This window comes from Echeneis naucrates, chromosome 20 (genome assembly GCF_900963305.1).
Source record: "Echeneis naucrates chromosome 20, fEcheNa1.1, whole genome shotgun sequence".
NCBI classification, from domain to species: domain Eukaryota; kingdom Metazoa; phylum Chordata; class Actinopteri; order Carangiformes; family Echeneidae; genus Echeneis; species Echeneis naucrates.
Genome location: NC_042530.1, coordinates 1,498,132 through 1,520,334, shown reverse-complemented (window position 1 = coordinate 1,520,334; position 22,203 = coordinate 1,498,132). Strand labels below are relative to the sequence as shown.

Below are 22,203 nucleotides of genomic sequence, written 5' to 3'. Positions count from 1 at the left end.
ACACTTGTACATACACTTTTAAGTGTATGTGTTGTGCTGGAAAGAGGTGTAAAAGAGCAATCAGGTAATCCGGGCACAGGTGTCAGACAGGGAATCGGCCCTACTAACAACGTAGTCAGAGACAGAACCCATATACAACATGTGGCATGCCTTCTTATACCTAAGACAGGCTATGTGTGTGTGTTGTGCCGTCACCCTTATCTTGAACCCCTTATGCAGCACTGTGTGTGTGTGTGTGTGTGTGTAGTGTAGTTCTCTGTCCTGACACCCCAGATGTCTTCTACTTATTGTTTTGACTTGTTTGGCACCAGAGCAGATCCTTCTGACCTGACTCTCATATTGACGCGTGAACAGAGACAAGGCCTCTGGACTCTGTCTTTCCCCTACATATGAAAGTCACGATACCCAGTGTAGTACATCTAGTCATGGCAAAAGAGCAAGTAGAGTATTCAGTTCTCAATAGAGTCTGTCATCAGTATAGAAGCTTCAGTTTTGGTTTTAGTAAGTGCCAAAAAAAAATTGTTTTCATAATTTCCATCTAAAACAGATAAAAGTAGAGACATGCAGTTTTGGTTACGGGGCAAATTGGGGAAGCATTAAATAATCAAAGATCATGCAAACACCCAGAAGATTCTGAGGAGAATCAGAAGGCACCGTGATATTAAACTAACCAAATGCAAAACCATGAGAGGTTTGACCATTTGAGGAAGCAAAACTGCAGCTAAAATGTCAATTGTCTGGTCGAATTGGGATTAGTATTCCATACACAACAGCTTTAAAAAGACAAATGAGCTATTACTGCGTACCTCCGAGGTCTCTTTCTGTGTCTGTCAGGTGACTGAGATCTCCGACTTTCTCTGTGGCGATGCCGCTCTCTGTCGACAAACACACAGAGAGCGTTAAGGGAAAAAATATTTTAAACGTTGAAATTTATTTAGGATACTGATGTTTGTGTACCTGCTCCGGTCCCTGCTTCTGTGTCTGGGGGGAGTCCGGCCTCTGTCAGACTCTGACCGGTATCTTCCACCCTCCGGCCTGATGCGCCTGTCTGGACTCCTCCCACGATCCTTCTTATCTCCAGTAAATTCCATTTTGTGCCTTTCACCATGGCTACTGTAACCATAGCCCTTCTGCCTGTGGTCATTGTGCCGATACCCTCTTTCTGGAGATCTCCTGTCATCCATGGGTTTTTCGTACTTATATTGGCCCCCGTGCCTAAAGCTGTGGTCGGGTTTGAATGAGCTGGGGCTCTGGGTGTAGCCAGAACCGAATGTGGGAGGAGGGAATGGGGGGTGAGGAGGATGGGGATAGTTCATGGTATATGGAGGGTGGTAGCCCATATTCTGAGGGGCCATGGGGTGAGGCATTGGCGGGTGTGGTAATGGTGGTGGGGGCACAGGTGGCATCATGTATGGGTGGTAGGCATTCTGTGCAGACACCTGGGACCCTGGTGCTGGACTCCCAGTGGAGCTGGGTAATGGAGGAGGTGGAAAGTTAGGTGGAGGTTCTAGGAAGCCCTGCCTGACCAGGGGCTTGGAAAACGGTGCGCGCACTGGACACTGGTTAAGAGAATTGGGAGCTTGAGATGGTGCTGGAGGAGGATACTGCATGAAGTCTGTGTGTGGAGGCATGTAGCTGCTGTTTCCATGGTAGCCCGAACCAGGAGGAGCCTGAGGATCATAGTGGTACGGGGGCAGGGGAGGCTGGGGAGGGGGCGGCCTCAGGTTGGCCGGTCGGTAGCTTTGAGGGGAGCCATGCTGACCTGGGGGCATTCCTCCCCTGGGGCCGCCACGATCCTGGTGGAAAGCCATGACTGAGGACATGGCAGAAAAGATGCCGTTAAACCTGCTACAAACTTCATGAAATACAGATAGAAGTAAACAAGTCTAACAAAGACATGAAATTGAGAATTAATCAGCTCAAAAGATTGTAGGGCTGGTTTTAGCTATACATGTAATATTTACAGAAAAATAACTTTATTATGGTTATTGTCATTTTGTGGAAATCCTCTCTTTTAATAAGAATTAATCCGGATTCAGTGACTGTCATGGTAGGTAGATTAGATTTCATCCGCAGTCTCTTCTTAGTGATACCATTTTGAACATAAGGACACAATAATCGAGTGTAGCAGTGAAATGCCAGCAGGGTTGTCAAACAAGAAGTGATTGAAGTGTCTAAGTCACACTGATCATTAGCAACAGCTGAACATTCAGAAATAAGAGGCTAGCTCTGCGTCATTGGCTAACTGAGCTAAAATGACGCCAAAAACAAAAAAAACCTCATGAAGCACCGGAGATCAACTACGTCCACGATGCTGGTAGAATTAAAGAGACATTGCAATAATTCTCCACTATGGTTTATTAAGAATAATAATAATAAGAAGAATTTTTATTCAAACATTAGCAGCTAGGCTCAGTAAGAAGCCGGTGACATGCTAGCAAGCTAGCTGGCTAACCCATCATCCCAGGGCACGCGAGGCACCGTTATCTCTAACGGTGGAAAACGTGTACATTTAGCAATAAAAAACGGAACGCAGCTCAACATTCACTTCTTCTTTAAATGCCTATGATAATAACAGACTGTTTTTTTGGGCTAATATGGTCGATTAAAGCAGCGGAATGCGGCTCACCTCGGAGTCGCCAAGCGTTCCGGGAAATGCAGCCTTTTTCTAGTCGGCCCTTTTTAAAGCAAACACCCCGTGTTGACCAATCATATCCAAGCAGCCAGATCGTTGGCCAATCAGAGCGACGGAAGCTCGTCTTGTTCCTGGTCAGTCGGTCCTCAGTGTCGGACATAAACAAACCAATTCCTCTCCCGTAAAAACTAAAATTCACAATAAGATGTGCTGAAATAGTAAAATCTGTCCGCTTTAATTTTTTATTTTTATTTATTTTTGCTCACTTTGACAGATTTATGAAACATTCACTCATTTAACACGCCACATTTAATTAGATAAACAGGTAATAAATATATTTACCATCCAGACTCCTGCATCCGTCAAATAATTCATCCGTTGACTGCTAAATGACACTCTCTGCTTTACATTTACCTGACACTTATCTGTATATACCGAAGTATTCTTTGTTCTTAATTTGATTACTTATCTATCTAGTATCTAGTAATTTCTAGTCTAATTCTAGTCTAATTTCTAGTAATTTCTAGTTTTGATTCTGTTCTAGAGCACCTCTAAACGGAAATCATTCTGGGATCAATAAATTATTCCTGATTCTGATGAAGATGAAGGGTTACGGGTTAGGGATAGTGGAAATTATTTGGGTTTGTATTTATTTATTTATTTATTTATTTATTTATTTGTTTGTTTGTTTGTTTGTTGCTTTTTTTTAGGATATTTGGTATTTTGTAATAACTAACGAATTATTTAAAAACTAAAATCAGCCTGACACAGAAAACATTAAAATGCACGGTTGCCAAATATCCACTAGAGGGTGGCAGAGCTTTGTTTTGGGGTTCTTTTAAAGCTTCACAGTGAGTTGCTTGAACATTGCCATGGAAACAAAACTCCCAGTCCTCTCCAGAATGAATGAAGCAGCATGCAACACACTTCATTCGTTTCTTAAGGCTTACCTTTGTCATTGTATTCTCGAAGAAGCTGGGGAACAGGTTCGCCTCAGTCCATGCAGCCTCTCCTACACATTGTTCTGAATAGGCAGCCTATTAAACTTGTGCTCTGCAGTGACCCGAGCCCATCCGGGGGGACACTGGTGTGAATGCGTGGGTCACAGCCCTGTTGTTAACCTCAGTGTGTGCGAGCATCTCTGCTGCAATATTATGCATGGCACATCATCACTGGTTGAATCACTGTGGAGGAGTGAGGTCGAAGTGCACGCAGCCTACACACAGCTTGCTGGAAGGCTACACCCACATTGTATTGAGACCACTAATCACCTGATCTGTGAGATCAAAATTATTTAATATGTGCTGCTTGCTAGAGGGCGAGATACACAAACAGCCTGAAAGTATATGGACACCACACCCCACTTGTTTTTGTTTTTAAATTTTTCTCCATTTGTCCTTTAAGGAAAGACAAACTTAATGCTGGAGAGCAGAGTTGTGTGCGTAGAAAATACTGCCCTCACAACAAAACCAAACTGTTCAGGGAGACCATTTACTTTTTCAAACCATCCAATGCGCCCAAAGCCAGCTCAGTAAAGAAACTGGTTTCCCACTTTGGTATAGAAGAACTTGACACACACAGAACAACAATTGGAGACTGCATATTTAAGCTGACCAAAAGTTCAACATGTAAAGCATTGATTATAGGAACAACTAACCGCCTGTTATGTAACATTCTACAATCACATATTTCAGTATTTGCGAACTTTATTCAGGTGTCTACAAAATCTTGGCCATCATCTCAATCATATGTAAACCTTATGCTGAATTTTTTATTTTATTAATTATCAAGACACACAGATTGCTAAATAGTGAAAATAAAAACCTTCTTATTTTAATACTGACCTTTTTTAGCTGCTTGTTTTATTCAGGGGAAAAGCCTTTTTATGGTTGTATGGGAAACTTTTTGGCCTTGCAGTTATGTTTTCTAATCATTCTATTGTGAAAATTTTACCAGGTGTGACTGTCAAAAGTCCTTTATGAATTCAGTTGATCAATCTGTATTCTGGTCAATCTTTGGGGCAAACAGGTAATTTGTTTTTTACTCACCAGATACATGTGATTCACACACAGGTCAGAGGTAAGACGCACAGAATTTGTAAGACAAAATAAAAAATAAAAATAAACACATTTTCATCGGGTTTCTCAGTGGTGTTCTGACACAGTTGTTGGTCAGAAGAACTCCATTATGATTCACTTCAGGTCGCCTCAAACTGCATTAATATTCTCTGCCTTTGTGCCGATCACACCCTCTGTACCTGAAAATAAGAAAAAGAAACAAAGAAAGAAAAGGGTCGGTTTTTTATTTCTCAAGAGAACTGCAATGCCAAGCAGTCTCTATACTTTCAAGTAGTAATTTGAAAGCCTTTCAGATCTTAACCATCCACTCTGCTCTCAGAGTTTTTTGCAATAATGCAAACATGATTGGCATTCCAGGATGTGAGACGTCATATTTATTAATTTTTACGTTTATTTACCACCACCACAAAAGGCTCTATCAGGAGGCGTATAGCAAGTTCCTCTCATCACACCTAATGACCCTTGAACCACACAAAGGGGGCACCTTAAGTGATTTACTTAAGATCCCCCCTTTACTGTTTGTTGAGACTCGGAGTGAAAGTGGAACAGTGAAGCCCTTGTGAAAGAATTTTTAAAAGCCCCTCAAAAAGAGGAGCTCTGTGGTGACATCAGTAGGAGTTCAATGATATTTTAAAGAATGACCCCATATGTCACATGTAGGGTTCTCAATTGAACATGGCATCATTTCAGTGCTGTTAAACTTGAAAACTTCCAAAAGGTCAGCATGAATGCAGAAGTCAGCTGGTAGTCTAGCTCCATATATGATATATATGACATGCACCTAATCATCTTTTGAGGTGGACTTTTATCACTGAGGTAACAGCAGCACCTCAGCTCACACTAATGACCAGAGTGGAACTGAAAACAGAGTTTGAAATAACTTTTTGATATCAAGCTGATATAAAAAATCACGCTGATCAACCTCATCTGTCATATTGCACGTGTTTACTGTTCCTGCACACCAGGTACCTGTGTAATGCAGTTTTTAACCTGCCCCAAAACTAAAGGCTTCCCCCAGCTTCTCCCACACAGAGGCTCACTGCAGAATGATGCTACCATGCATGCACACATTGCAGCTGACATTTTTGGGTGTGTGTGTGTTTTACCTTTACGGAAATGTATTGTTCAAATGTGTAAAAGAATAAAGCATGAGGAAACAACCCTCAGAATATAAACAAGGATAAGCCTGGAGAATGGTGCGAAGGAGCTGCTTTCTAAAGACAAGACATCAGCAGTCATGATATCAGGCTGGAAGAATGTCCTTTAAGTCTTTTCTTTAATGGAAGAGCTTCTGCCAGCTTTACCTTATTTTAATAGTTTTATCTGCTGTCTTCTTTGCATGTCTTGATTTATTTGAGTCTACTTCACAAGGTGAAAAGTGCTCTACAAGAAAAAAATATTAATATATGAAATGTCTGGCTTAGTATGAGAAGAAGGAATAAGAGGATTTTTGGCAAACAATCTATAAAGGTGTTTTATTCCTTTTTTATTAAAGGAAACTTGTCATTTGAAGCGATAAAGCCCAAATCCCAAAAAGAAGCAGACCAAACATAAGGATTTTTCCTCTGGGGGAAACCAGATCCGAGCTGTGTACATTACCCTGTCGTACTCTGAGTCCTCTGGGGTGACATTGAGAGGTTTGAGCATCATGGCTGAAACAAACTAATTATCTCGGCTCAGAAATAAGAGAGTGGAGATGGAGCCTCAGAGAGTGATAATTATTTAGCCAGAAGATGCAAATTGGGCACGAAGAACCTGTATCTGAGGGTGTCACCACCAATTTTATCCTTTTATCAGGATTTATTTTCTTCATGATTCATACTTTCTCATTTCTTATTCTCTGAAATAAACCTGAAACGCAAAGCTGACTTAAACCATCTGGAAATAATTTTGGTTTCAACAAAGCTTTCTCACATAGAAAAAGGAAAAAGACTTCATCTGATCTTAAGCCCCGCCCATCACCACGTACCTGCTCCAGGTTGACAGCTGAAAGAGTATGAAGAGGGTTACAGGCAGACACATCAGAGCCTCAGAATCAGAAACTAGCAGATATATTTCAATATTTAGCATAGCTAGCTTATTTTATTTGCTTCTATTGTTTACAAGCTTCTAACTGGCGGGTAGTTAGAAATAACAGGATTACTTCTTCCAGTTTTGTTGCTTGTGATATTAAAAAAAATAATAATATGAGTACATAAAAAATTATTTTGATTTACTTATATTTATCTGTTTTGACGTTTGATGGAGTATTTTAATTTTTAGTCTTTTCCTTTGAAAGTGAAATGAAAACATCTGATGAATGTGCAGAGTGAGCCTGAGCTTTGTTCAGTTCCTTAATGATCCGAGAACTCACCAAGGATTTCACTTTGTCTCTGTTTTTTCTTTCATTTGTTTGTTGGTTGGTTAACCAAAGTGAGGGACGAGCACGGATCTGTGCTCTGCTGAGCAAATCTACAAGGCCGTGGAAAAAATTAACTGCAATTTAGCTTCTTAAAAGGATGAATTCAAACGCTGTTTTTCATGGAGGCAGCGTCAGTTTGTCCTGACATCAATCAGATTCTGATGACTGAAACTAGAAAAATTTACCTCCATTATAGTGCTGGATGATAATTTCCTTGTGGAACATGCTGCTCATTGGTTGGCCTTGATCATCGTGTCTGCTGTACATTCGTTCTGTGAAGAGCCTGCGCACACATGAAAACACAAATTTACTGAGGTAACATGCAGAGATTAGATTGTATTTTTCATCTGCCAAAACATGATGCTTTTGATTGGAAGAGGAAATTAAGTTCGAAGAAAAATAAGAGGTCAGGGAGTTTAGTCTGATGTACTCAGTTTAGAAACAGGCACTTGTTGATGCATTCACTTTACACGATTACTTCAGCTGAACCGAAAAGCCAAGTAATCCTTCAGAGTTGGATATAGAAGATATAAATCAATATATGCACAGTAGTTTTAAGTACCAGAAACATCAGATGAGAACCTTTTAGTGATGTTTGTAGGTCGTGTGTAATACAAATAGTCAGTCAGTAACACATTCTTTATAACTTTGTCTACATAAACTGGGATAATGCTAAATTCGCAGATATCACGCTGATGCCTTTTGTTTTTCTCACAATGTTTAATAGTAAGCCACATAATACAAATTCAGGATGGGAAAGTGGTTTCTATAGACTCAATTAGGGAAAACACGCCTCGCTACAAAGAGACATCGCTGCCCTTCATGATGCATATTACTTTCAACTACAATACCTCCACCCTACAAAACGTTGATGGAAACAGACGCTCTAAAAGCTCTGTGTTGTGTAACAATTTCAAATAACAGAATGTGCCAAGAGGGGCAGCATGGTGGCACACCTTTCTGTGTGGAGTCTCCAAAGACATCCTGTTTGGGTTCATTGGTGACTCTAAACTGTCCGTAGGTCTCTGTCTGTCTCTGTGCTGGACTGGAGACCTGTCCAGGATGAGCTGGGATCGGCTCCAGCAGAGGCAAACACTGCACAGAAAAGCCCTCAGCACCAAGCTGCCGTGCTGTAGAGGTTCAATTAATGTTATTCAAAACATGAAAATATTTTCACCATTCAAGGCAAAAAGCGCTGCACTCCTCTGCTCATGTCTGCCTCCCTGATGCAGAGCTGCTGTTGTGCAGAACACAATGTTGCATGCAGAAATAATAGAAAAATATTCTAAGCCTTTCCTCTGTGCAATACTATTTCCTTGAACTGGTTTCATTTCTATAGGAAGGAATGGAGTCTGAGGCAGTCACTGCTATTCCATCTACTCCTATTTTCTCCTCACATTTGTGACCCTGTCCATATTTCTTCAGTTAATCCTTTGAGTCATTGTTCTTTCATTCCACTTTTGAGCACTTTGAGCTCCCTATAACAGATTGTTAATACAACTCAATCATTGTGAGGGAGAAGCTATTATAAAAAGATGCATCACAATTTGTGACTTTGGAGGAATAAAGAGCAGAAGAATAGATCAAATAAAAAACCTCTATCAAGTCTGCAAGCAGCAGGAGATAGACACAAAAACACACTTTCTGGAGATTCACTGAAAAGCCAATCAAATCTTCTTCAAGATATTGCTGTTATCGTCAGAGCTCATATATTTCAGAGAACTAAAAATCAGAGCAGAGAAAAAACATAGTTAACTTAAATAGTTTTTGGGCAGAAACCCAACATAGACTGTTTGATTTCAAGTTAAGATGAAGAAAGATTTTTTTTTTCAACTCAGCTGGGAGCAGAGGAAGAGCTGGAGCTTAAAAAATTATCTCTCCCTTTGGAGGGAGATCATGGAAACAGTCATGAATTTACACATTAAGATTACAGATCACACTGACTGGACTCAATCTGGAGGGCTTTCCAGCAGACTGAGCAGCAGCATTGCTGGGAATAAAGACCATAAGGTAAATTTAAAAGGTTTGTGACCATCCCACCGACCGGCGGCCATAATGTCGCAGTTATATACGACAGCAGGGAAGTGATGAGGTGAGGAGCTGTCCTCAGTCTTTTGAGAAGATGTACTTTGATGATAGAAGGGCAAAAATGGACAAAAATCCATTTTGCCCTTCTATCATAAAGTACATCTTCAGAACACAAGGACAAAGTCATGGTTGAACATGTTAAGGCCACTGGACTTAAACGTGAATAAATTACCACTAGAAATGCTCGATTTGTCTCCTGATTTGAATCCAATTGGATGAAACAGCCTTTGAGAAAAACAGACAAGAAAACCAAAAGCACCAGATTTCAAGTAGTAGTTCAAGAGTTCAAGAGAGAGAGCTCAGTTTTTTACAGTTCACTTGTGCTTATTTGTCTTTTTCCAAAAAGCCAACTTTCAGCTGCAGTGTCACTGGGTGTGTTCAGCGTTCAGAGACGACTTGTTTCCTGACGAGACTTTTCTCATCCTGAGTCCCTGCAAATTCCTCATACAGCAACAAACAGTTATAATAGATATTTATTCTTTATTCTAGACCATCCAGGTCCTCCTCCTCCAGCAGCTCCACCAGTACAGTGCTAATAAAAGACAAATCTTATTTTGTGACAATCATCCAAATGAGCATCAAAACGACAACACACAGAAAAACAAACACTTCACCCTCACTGCGTTCCCCATGTACTTGAGGATTTTGCGATTTTCTTTGAGTTGTGGCCATCAGTCCTGCCGGCTGCCTTCTGAATGCTGCTTTTCTTAAAGTGGAGATGAACATTTATCCCTAATAAGTCAAGGTAGAAACAGGGCCGATTTCCCATACGCTTCAATACAATCTAACCTGTTTTTGAAACCAGTGGAGTCGCCTCCTGATGGTCATCAGACAGATTGTGCTGTTAGCTTCATCTACATCTAACCCTAACCATAACTGAACGAAATCATCTTGAAAGTAAGTTCTTTCTGGACTGCAGTCACTCAGCTTGAGAAAACTTTCAATAAAACTTAATTTTTCCCAAAAATAAAAATGTATTAACTCAAAGGCCAAATCAATCATTAAACCAGTGAAATCTATTCATGTTGAACAGTAGATGGATAAATTCTAGTGAAAGAAAACGAGCTGCTGCCAAATCTGAACAAATGAATTTTTAATGTACAAGCTGTGACCGTCCACCTCCACAAAAAAGGAGTCAATGCCAACAGCATGACTGCTCTGCATTCAGTTTTACCGAACTGAAAACCTTGAGACCGTTTATTGCTCAAACCTTTGCTGATCCGCTGGCCTTCATTCCAGCTCTCTTTTCTCTCTGCATCTATTGCTGTTTGAGATGGAAGCTGCAGAGCTGATTCGACTGCGTGCTCTAATAATATATTCAGCACCTGTGTTTTATTCATCTTTGTTTGCCTCTTTGGCTTCAAGCACCTCCCGAATTCAATCGATCAGCCGAATCAGGTCAGAGGAGCTGATGACAGCTGTAGAAATGGAGTTCTGGAAATAATTGTTGGTAAAATGAGCTTGTTGAAATTATACACACACCTGACAGACCGTGCAAAGAGCTCATGTTGAAGCTCAATCTGTGTCATCCTTATGTGACTGTATCGACTGAAAAGCCAACAGATCCATCCAGAAAACGTACATTTCTCCACAAAGTGGAGATTCTCTCATATTTACAAGGTTGAGAAATGGAGCTTATTAAAAGTTCATGTCAGAAGGGCAACGTCCAAAACATCTGTTTTCAATAAACTCCATTTTACATCAAGCTCTTCTGTTCCTATTACTCTCCCCTGATTGAAATGGCTTTTCCTCTCGACTGAAGAGCAGCCGAACTGCATTAAAACAAACCTCTTAGTTGCACACGAAGTGAAATTGGTGCCCCCCCCCCGCCTCCCCCCGAAAGTCGTGACAATACCTCGACTTACTTTATGATTACATGAAAAATGCTATCAGGTTATTGGAGCAGCACTTGAAATGCTTTAACGGCGGCGAGCTCGATCTGAACGGGAACATTTGGTTGAATAAAACCATTTTTGGTTAATTCTCCACATGACACCAAACACTAAATACGTGAACCGCAGTCAGTCAGTGCACCCTCCATCCGACTCCCACACAAACACTTTATCCAATTAATGTAATGAGTGGCAAGTCTTCAGATAATGGATCAGAAGAGGGGCAGAAAGGTCCGGAAAAGGCCTGACACCCCGATGCTGAAAAAAGTCGCTACATTTAAAAAACAAAGAGACGAATTTTGGATTTTTAGAAAAGGATAATAAAACATATAAAAGAGTTTTTTTTAGAGTTTTCTGGTGAGACTTTTTGAAAAATGCAAAGTGATTCAATGTTTTCTGAAGTTCTGCAGCTCTTTTGGCATCTGAAGTTTTCAAAGGTCCGATTAATTGCTTTTTGTTTTCTTCTCCAGTAATTTGGCTGAATTACTGGAGAAGAATTCGGTCATGGACCTACTGGACCTTCAGTCATGTATCTCAGGCTGGTTATTTTTTAGACAATGGATGGTGGATGCTGCCGCAGATCCATCAGTCCTCAGACTCATCAAGTCCACACACCAATAAGAGAAAGTTGATCAAAGCAAAGTCCAAAGGTGAGACACAAAATGTTTCCTGTTTCCAGTGAAGACTCTTTGAGACTCAAACAGTGAAGACAGTGGGAATGCTGGGAAAACTCCAGGAAACGTTGGACTGGAGCCACAGCTGCGACTGCGACCAAATCTCCAAGTCTAATGCTCCTTGAACCTGACAGAGCTGTCCTGATTGTGTCTATCAGCAGGCTTCCTGAGGGAAACGCTACTTCAACATCACAGCCGAACCCATAATTCGTATGAATAAGCTCCTGCTACACAATTTTTACTGTCAAAGAATCAATGATATCTTGACAGCATATGAAAAGAAAAACCATCCACTTTACTATCGCCTCTTCCTTATTGACAGGAGCAATATGTTGAGCTGAAAGAAACATCAGCTCCTCCTTTGGCGGCGATCCGAAGCTGTCCGTCGCTGAAGTCTCATTTTTTATTCAGGACGGAATTTCTGGAGGACTTTTTCTGCGAGGCAGCCCAAACGAGGGCGCCTTACGTAGCTAGAAAAATAAAACGTGACATGAAGTGAGGAGCCACTCCAGCTTTTATTTATCATCCAAAAGTACCCCTGTGTCATTAAAGTTAATCACAGAGCGGCTCTGAAATGGCGGAAATGAGATCCTGTTCCACAGATCAAAATAGCAGGTTTGGTTGGTGGTGGTGAAAAAGTCATGATTGAAAAATGATGCTGTTTCTCTTTTTCAATCACACAGAGCTAATGAGAGGAAAAACATCTCCTCAAGTCATCAGGAAGTTCTGAAGCTCTTTACGTTAGATATATACTTGATCCCAAATTGGGAATTTCCTAATTGCATCAGAAAAAAAAAAACAAAAAACTGGATTCCCTGTAAATCTTGGTGTTGCTCGTCGACTGTCGGTTTTGATCACCACCTTTTTCACCTGGTGCTTCACGATTAGAACAGAAAATTGCATAGAATGACAATGACGTGAAATGAAAGCGGGCAAAATGGAAACAGGCACTCAAGCACTAAATTCCAGTAAAAGAGGATTTGGGTGATTGCAGTGCAGAGGAGCGGACCGTGGAGGGATGGGAATGTGATCTGGATAAAAGTGCACTCAGGCCAGCCTCAGTGACTGAACCAGAACTGCTGGCTCTTCTCAACCAATTTGGGTTGTCAGATTGCCGTTTTGGTCGAACCAGCCAGCTGAAAGACTCTTCCGCTGGCTTCAGATTGAACCCCCATTTTCTCGTTCCAAATCTCCAAATCGAACTGGTTTGTTTTTGAGTCCAGATGGAAAAATCCTTTGAGTTGTGACTCTGAGTTCTGAGTTCTGACTGCAAGGCCAAAATTGTGTTTTGTTACCTTCACTGAATGTTAGACTTATAAAACAACAAACAAGAAAAAAAAAGAATTTCATAATGTGGTTTTTCGGGTCACAGCCATGTTGACTCCGACCACTGCTCAGATTTCCATCTAAATCACATTCAGCTTTGATGGAACAATAACGAATTCAGCTACTGAAAGTACATTTCGTGCCGAGGATGCTTTTGATAAATGGAATGAATGGAAATGGACCTTGTCAATGTGTGGGTTAAGCAATTATTGGACATTTCTAGCCTTGATTTTTTTTAGCAGTTAGCAGAGAGTGTGTTAAAAACAAATGAGCGTAGATTTTTTAAATATGTTCGCAGCACACCAGTTGAATCTGTTTTTTTCTCCGGTTGCTGCTGCAGGTTTCACTGACAGACTTTCACCTCCGATGATGAGCAGCAGCTGTGGCCTGTTCACTAATAAATGCAGAGTACTGTACCTTATGTAAATTATTTTGTTCTGCAAAGCAAAGGTAATAGACAGCTGCCATGCAAACATTAATGCTGTTTAGATCGTCCTGAAAACGGGGATTTGCTTAAAAGTTTGTCTGAAAACATTCTGAGGTGAATTTAATTAGCACAGACCTTCAGCCACTTTCAGGCTTTGAGTAGAATGGTCGAGCAGTTAAAATCTTTCCTGTGATAATCAGCTCTCCAGCGTTTCTGTGGCTTCCTATTAATCATTCACTGGAGCAGAGTTTGGTCACCTATTGGCTAATTAGCAGTTTGGGCAGCAGAGTGTGAGGCTGAATAAATAACAGACTCACAAAAACCACAGAGAGACACCGGCAGTAATCAGTATGCCAATAACACAGGAAACACAAACGGCGGGAGCGAGGTTCCCGTGGCCGATGCCGCCCAGCCGGTTCGGTTCAGACAAAGTACAGAATCTCAGAACATGGTGGACTAAACCTCGCAGGTAAAACCTGCTGACGGAGGGAAGAAGAGCGGCGGTCCAAATGGATTATTATTTTTTCATGTGAGGCAGAGATGGTTTCTCTGAATGAAGAGTCGGAACAAACTGCCGTTTCATCAGCTTGGCCTCCTTTTACATGACTTCTGTCTGTCAGATTCCAAAAGAGGCCTCGCAAAACATTTTCCAACAATAAGAGAACAAAATCCAACTAATAAACATGAATTATCAAGTCATGGCCGACGATGTTGATCTCATGATCAGGAAAGTTCCTCCCTTGAATTCTTCAAAACCAAAATCCATTTTTGCTCTTTCTTCAGAAAAGGTTTGGGTTTGACCCTGCTGTCTGTAACTATGTGCCCCTTCCTCCTCCCCGATATCGTTACAGCTATTTAGTTTCTCACTCACACTCTGCTGCGGCAGGTAAGTATGCGAGGCGCCCTCTGTAACCATCAGGAGCAATCAGGGTTCGGTCTCTCGCTGTGGGATGCGTCGGCGTGTTGACAGGAGACGCCGGAAATCGAGCCGGTTAATAATTGAGCAGCTTGCTACGCCTGCACATTCAGAGGCAACTGGCTCGGGATCTCAGGAGAGTCTGAGCTGGTGATTAGGACCAAATTTAAGTTAAACTGAAAGATGAAGCGCCGGCCTCTGTGGATATTGGATCTTCACAGACATTCGAAGCTCTGAGTGGGAGTACATGCTCAGGAATCCCACGAGACGGTCCAGAAATGAAAAAACTGTCTGGATTGGCTCAGTGTGCTGCACCTGCTGCTGCGTACTGCTATAACACTTCAATAGACTCTCCTGAATGCAGAGGAGACGTGCGTTCAGTTTGAGATGCACTGTGCTGTATTTGGTTTTCTCAGCGAGCGTCAGGATTTCTAATTGGAAGTGAACTTATCTGGGCTCAGCTGCACAGCTTGGCCTCGTACTGACACCCCCGCTGCTGGTTAAAGGGCTGATTCATGTGCAGTTAAAAAAAATCTTGCACCCAGTTGCGAATTGATGTTTGTTTGATCACGTCCAAATTATTCTAAAACTGAGCACACATCAGCTCCGATGGAGAAAATGCTGAATCAGGCAGCAGCCTGAGCGTCTATGATATGGCTGCATTGATTTAAACAGCCTGAAGAAATCTTTCCACTTTCGACATTCAAACTCTCGATTCTCCTGAAAAACGATGATGTGAGACTTTGAACTTAAATTCAAAGTCGAAAGGGGTCTGACTGAAATTACTCAGACATTGTGTGGTTAAGATCTTTGATGAGTTCAGTTTTCAGGGCATAAGAAGACTGATCCCTTTTTGTGCCTTCAATGTAACTGCAGTGAGCAAGCTTGGTCGATTTTCCCCTCCAATCCAGGACCAATGAAGTGTTACAAGATAAATGAACTTTTTTCTTTTTATATTTATGCGAGTGAATAAGTATTAAGTAAATCATCTATGTATTTTTCTTCTTTAATTCACCTGGTGATTTTCTCTAAATTGCCAAAGTTGGCTCCGAGAGAAATCGGAAAAAGAAAAATAAGCTCTCTCTCATCTTTTAAGATAACGAGGTAAACAGAACGTCCTTCTTTCAGCAAACAGCAGTTTCACGTACACCGATACCAGCACTTATATAATGAAGCTTTCAATTAATTTTCGCAGCATCTGAGGCCTCATTATGTCTCCAGATACAGTAGCCAACACTTGTGCACTGTGTAATCGTAGGAAATATAATGAGTGCTGAGTTCAGGGTCACATGGACAACTGGAATACATTTTTTCCCTCTTAGGAAACTGTGTATTTGTAAGAAGCACTGAAAAAACAGTTGGCATGATACCATTGCTGCAGGAAAAGTCAGTGTTTGAATGTGTTTGTTTCTCTTCAGTGCATGAATTTTACGGCCACAGCGATGAACAACGGTTGCTCTGAGATATTTGGTCTTGACGAAGGTCAGCGAAGGGCCAACAAATCGAAGGTTTCATCCTCTGAGGAGCGTGAACGTACATTCGTTTAGCTCTTCAGTAAAACATATCTGAACACTATCTTTGTTATTTCATCGTGTTTAGCTGGTTAGCTGTGCTATAATTCAAAACGTAGAAATCATGAAAATGTTAAATAGCAGCTGGACGCCAAATGACTGACAGGCGCCGTTATTCCTCCTGACAGTGGTGACAGATTGGATTTCTGCCTCCTGCCTCCTGTCTCCAGTGTAGGAGTGATCTGATGACGTCAGCGCTGAATGCTTCCTAATGCTCCTTCAGGGGTGTGAGCTTGTAAGAGGTCTTATAATGTACTTTGTCTTTTACTGAAAAGGAGAAAAGAATTCTGGCCACTCGCGGGTTTTCTTGGATGCGTTGTTATGGTGACTGGAGCATAAGGTAACACACACACATGCATACAAACTCTTCAGGGAATGAACAAACCCAGTGAGACTGTAACAGGATGGCTCAGATTGAATGGCTGGTCAAATTAATATTAATATCAATTCCACTACAGCCTTTACGGTGGTATTAAGATTTCCCACCAGCATAACATACAGAAGTGGGGGCCCTCTGAATGCATTTTTAACGAGGCAATTTGTTTTGGTGAGTAAACTTGGCAGAGGGGACCTGACTTGAAAGCAAACTCCGTTGTTATTTGTCTTGAGAGTCAACATGGGCTAATCTGATGCAAGCAGCAATGTCAGAATCCCAGGAGGCCGACACGAGGAGGGCGGACATAGCCCGAGGTACCGCAGCGCTGCATCCCAGAGCCTCTTCAGAGACGACACACCGCAATCTGAGAGAGCGGTACATCTCCAGCACACACCAGGAAGTCAAAGTTCGACTAAATCCAGCCAGGAGATAAAAACTGCAGCAAGACGAAGTGGATTTGGAGGCCAGTGTGAAACATTTAAATCCAACAACGTGATCCATGTTGGAAAAGTTGGATGCTGCAGCTGTTTACATTTCATTTGTTATCTCGGCTGTTGTGGTCGAGCTCAACATTCCCGCAGAGCAATAGGTTTTTTTTTTTGCAGGAAAGTTTGAGAACCTTGACGAGTTTGTGTCCTCTTGAGGCATCAAGATATTTTTCTTTATTGATTCAGCTGCTGTGTTTTCTTGTTGATGTTGAATAGCTGTTCCTCTTTAAGTGTCATCATGTGGTTAGAAAAGTGAAATCTATTGCGATTTCACAAGGTCTCTTGTAAAGAGAAATAAACTCAGTTCAATGACTCTCTGCAAAATATTTTGCAACCAAATGTATGCAAAACCCAAACAACAAAGGAAATGAGTCATTGCAGCAGGGAGGAGGGTTTTTCTTTGTTTGCCATTCAGTGTCAGTTGCATCTCTTCTTCTGCCGCAGTTGGAACTTTGATTGGCCTGGTATCCGTCCGGCCCATCCCCTGCTCCGCTGTGTTCCTGCTGTTTTCACTTTCATTACTGTTTTTGTTGGTGGAGGCCGCCGGGCTCCTGCTGCTGCCAAACCACCTGTGGTGCAGACAAGCTCTCAACTCCCAACCATCCGCAGCTAAAGTAAACTTTTGTTTGCCTTCGCTCCAGGCGCACCTTTTTGTCTTCTTCGGTTTGAAAAGCTCAGCTCCACTTCTCGTCCGATCCAGCATCCGGCCAACTCTGCATCAGGCTGTTCAACAATAAACTGCCTGTTTTTTCCTTTTTGTTATTTTGTTCATAATTTATAGCTGAAACTGTGACTGAAACCATGAAGGAGCACATTGTGGACAATTTCATTTCTTCTAGTTTGTAGCACCATTTCTTTGGGCTAGTCGGGTTTATCCTCTTTCAACCCGACGTAGAAAAAATCGTAGAAGGAAACTCAAACTGTGTTGCCACAAAAAATCCAGACTTTATGAGGCATGTGCAGAAAACCTTAAATGAGATCAAGTATTTGCTTTCTATGAGCTGTCAGTGCAGATGACAACTGTTTCACAACGTCAGGCCTCCGCTGACTGTCAGCAGAAACGCTCCTCTTCATTCGTCATTCCCTGCACGTCGTCACCGGTGGAGCCCAGCTGGACAGAAACGTCAAAGTGCACTCCACAGGGGTCCGCCGATAATTGAGGGAAGTTCTTTGTGGCTTTTGGACCTGCTGAAAATACCGGGACCAGGACTGAAGCCAGGGAGAACCCCCCCCACAGGGCCGCTGACATTTGGCTGTTCTGTTTTTGTTGTTTTTTTTTGTGTATAGGTTTCGTGACACAGCGTGCTCCTTCAGTTGGTTCCTAATTGAATGAATTAGAATCAGAGGGTCATTTGTGTAAGTATAAAGCTGATTTGTAAGCACTTGTGATATTTTGCAGACTCACTGTTTAGCTTGACTTTTGACTGGAGCCACGCTGAAGTCGTTTTCCAGACTCGCAAATGGTGTTTAGCACGCCATAAATTATTCACCATCATCGCACACAAACACAATCTGTGCTGCAGTTTATATTTACATCTGGTTTATGCAGAAAGCTGTTGCTGACTTTGTCAATATATTTGTGTCTGTGATACTAGAACACATTCCTTTGTATGCTGGTTTCTTATTTCAGACCATATTCAGTGCACGAGGTTGTTGCCTTCCCCGGAGGGAACAATGACACACAGAGCTGTGAAAAAGCTTTATGATTTATTCAAATTATTTAGCAGCAGTGATTCACAGAGAATGCAGTGGTTAAAAAAAGAATAGTATATTTGTATATATTTAGCACATGGAAAATCAATCATCTGTATTCTTATTTGAGAAGCTTAGAAATGCACTTCAGGTCTGAACAGGCATGAATAAATAAGGCAAGATTAAAAGTAGCTTTTACCCACATAGGCATGTCACCACACAGCAACACTGATACATCATTGGTCTTCATATCACAGTGCGACATAATTAAGGCTAAGATAATAAAAAAACAAAGCATCCGACAGCACAGCAACACAACAGATACACAAAGACACTCAGCACATTCTGCTCTGTTGCACGGACACAGATCTCTATTATACAGATGTGCAAACTGTGAGAGGGAGTGTCGACAACCCGCAAGTGCAAATTTACACAAACCACAAATTCACAACAGCACTGATTGGAAATCAGCAGATATCAAAAGCTGCAGTGTATTTAGGGTTGTTGTTGTGTTTTGTTTTTTCCACACTGTGCTCACAGAAACTCAGGATTTAATTATCCATAAAGCAACTTTCTACTCAGCTGATGAATAGATGTTATGTTTTGCTGCCCTGCTTCAAATACATATTCAAAAGAAATAAATAAAAAAAGAATCTGATCCTGTAAGACATAAAATTTAAGTTGCAAAGATCAAATTTGTGAGTGAATGAAGGAGAAACTTTAGGTCTTTTTCCCCAAACACATTTATGTGCAAATAAGCAAAATAAAAACCATAAATACTTATTAACGGTCACATTTTGTGCCTGAGAAATGCACAAGCTGACATTTTCCTGCTTTTTGTACATCCACAGTGTAACTGACCATCGTTAATGTAAACATGCTCCCTCCTTTTCAGTGATTGTACAACTTTGGCCTTCACAGAAACAGAAAAGTCTCTGAGAGGGTCCGATGCGGGAAACAGCAGAGAAGCAAATGACAGAAATCACTCCACTTTGTGTTTTGGCTCTTGTTATTCTGCTCTGGACTCGTCAAAAATCCCTCACGAGACCTCCGGCTCTCCGAAAAAGTTGCCTCGCTGCGTGTTGGGTTTCTGAAAGCCGCACTTTAAGTCAAGTAAAACGTTTTTCCCAGCGCTTGCCTTCATGGTTGGTACAACAGACATGAGGGAAATGAAGCAGATGAGGTGTAACGGCGTTCGCCTCGACCTTCGTTAGGAACACATGATCTAACCACGTGGCAGCTGTTCGTCGTGAAACTGCAGCTTCAAGTTTGTTCACAGTGAAGTCAGAATGAAACCTCAGTGAGGCTCGGACCTGATGGATCTGGATTCCTCCTGAGCCCACGAATCCAGACTCCTGCCGTTGAGTTTCCTCAGTTCACCTTTTACACACCAACCGATCACAAAAAGCAAAAGGTCGACTCAAACTGGCTTGACGGTGAGTTCCGAGCTGATCGGCAGCAGGAATATGAGGATGAAGAAGTGAAGCTCAGTGACAGCAGAGATCCAACATTAATGTTAATGTTAAACAGGGAATCTTTTAGTGTGCGAAACGTTCTGGTGGCCTCTGCTCTAAGGAAGATCACACCCGCCAACATGGGGGGTGGAAAATCTCCATTAGACGTACTGATGTGGTGTTTTTAGGTTCAGTTGAGGCTCAAGAAAGAAAAAGTCTTGTAGATGAAGTGCTGGGTTTTTTACATGCTGGTCACACTTCAAATTGCACTTAAGAAAAGCGTTTATCACAACACAAGCATCGGCCAACAGAGCAACACTTTATGTTACAGCGTGATTGTAAACCTACCGGCTCATTATCGTCTCTAACAGCCGACCCGGCAGCGCTCAGAGGCTCAAAGTGCTTTTTTTGGCTCCAAATCATTTTTTTTTTTTAAGTTGTTTGTTTTTTTTTTGTAAATGTCGAGGTCGTGGCTCACACACACAGGAGCGTGTGCGAGCAGCAGAAGATCTCCTTGAAGGTTTTCCTCATCTCCTGGCTGCGGAAGGCGTAGATGATGGGGTCGATGACGGAGTTGCACATGATGAGGATGAGGTACATGTTGAAGTGGGACATGAAGCAGGTGCAGTAGGGGTTTCTGGGGCAGGTGATCATGAGGATGAGGTGGAGGAAGAAGGGCGCCCAGCACACCACGAACACCCCGAGGAGGATGGTGAGGGTGATGGCACCCTTCATGTTGGCCCGCTGCTGGATGGGGGCGTGGCCCGGCAATGCTGCAATCCTCTTCATGTGCAGGCGCGCCAGCAGGAACATGTGGACGTACAGGGACACCATGAGCACCAGCATGGTGAAGAACATGGTGATGAGGCAGATGAGCACCATGGTGCTCTCCGAGTAGATGATGAACAGGACGCCGGACACCGTGCAACACGTCCAGATGCTGCTGATGACCAGGATGGCCCTTCGCAGGGTGACAATGTTGTGGTACCGCAGGGCGTAGAAGATGGTGATGTAGCGGTCGATGGCGATGGCCAGCAGGCTGCAGATGGACGCCAGCAGAGAGCTGCAGATCATGGAGTCGAACACGTTGTCCATGCTTTTGATCACCGTGGCCGGGATGATCAGGATTCGTCCCTTGATCAGCGCGATGACGATCGTCTCGGAGGCGTTGGACACGCTGACCAGCATGTCGGCGACGGCCAGGCTGCAGATGAAGAAGTACATGGGCGAGTGAAGGTTCTTGTTCTTGACTATAGCAGCCACGACCAGGATGTTCTCCAGCAGGCTGATGATGCCCAGAGTGAGGAAAACCTCGGTGGAGATCAGCAGCTGCTCATAACATCCTGCAGATGCTGAGGACTCTTTGTTTTGAGGCGTAGTGGCCGACGTTTGGTTCTGGAAGCTCTGGAGCAGCTCCTGGTGATCTGTGGTGTTCATGGTCTTCTTTTTTGTTCTCCGCTCTTATCCGTCCATTTGGCTCATTTGCTTTCAGTCCTTTTCTTTATCTGGAGGAAACCCTCAAATGGGGACAAGAAAGCCTTCAGTTTTTCCTTTTCCCCCTTTTGTACCAAGAAAGGTTCAGCAAGACAGGCAATATTCATCAAACATCTCCCACTGTCAGCCAAAGACGATCGGCTCTGCTGTCTGAGAGTGTGGAGTCAGAGCTGAGAGCAAATCAAAGAGGATGATGGAGAGTGAAGCAGAAAGCAGAAGTGGGAGACTAAAGTGAGCTGCAGCTCTCGTTTCGAGTGCCGCCAGATCATCACTGCCAGCTAGTCTAATCCTTCCTCGCTCGCTCGCTCTCCTTTTCTCTGTCTCGCTCACACACACACACACAGAACACACACTCCCCTCTCGCTGGTCGTCCTATCAGCTGGAGGAGGCGGAGCAAAGTTTGGCTGGATGTACATGAATGAACTGGATTTAAAATGATTGGACGTGAGAAGCATCACATGGAGTTATTTTTTCACTTTTTTTTTAGTACTAGGAGGATGACGCAAAGATATCTTTATGTATCTTAATATATTTACAGCTAAAAGAAAAAAGGAACGTTTGTATTTATTTGTCTTGTCTTCCAACTCCGGATTGCACCACTGATAAATATTCAACTTCTACACAGAAGCAGCAGGTTCAAAATGAATCTCATGTTGTTTTGAAGATTTTCAAACTTGACAGACCAAAAGCC

The 22,203-nt window shown here is 42.3% G+C and overlaps 2 protein-coding genes across 4 annotated transcripts in view; both read right to left on the bottom strand.

The window, feature by feature from the left end:
* Positions 1 to 2,663, bottom strand: part of drosha (drosha ribonuclease III) — an 84,832-nt gene extending 82,169 nt beyond the window's left edge. For all 3 annotated transcript variants that reach the window (XR_003842304.1, XM_029529199.1, XM_029529200.1), the window contains exons 1-3: positions 2,630 to 2,663; positions 958 to 1,813; positions 807 to 875 (exon numbers count right to left, since the gene is read on the bottom strand). Coding sequence is in view for 2 of the 3 variants with exons in the window: in XM_029529199.1 (XP_029385059.1) it covers positions 807 to 875; positions 958 to 1,811 (923 nt within the window). In the remaining variant the exon portion in view is untranslated. The remainder of the gene's footprint in view (positions 1 to 806; positions 876 to 957; positions 1,814 to 2,629) is intronic.
* A 17,829-nt stretch (positions 2,664 to 20,492) lies between these two features.
* On the bottom strand, positions 20,493 to 21,455 carry mc4r (melanocortin 4 receptor). The gene has a single exon (XM_029528965.1). It carries the CDS (start codon positions 21,453 to 21,455, stop codon positions 20,493 to 20,495), a length of 963 nt encoding a protein of 320 aa, XP_029384825.1.
* Positions 21,456 to 22,203: the final 748 nt, after the last annotated feature.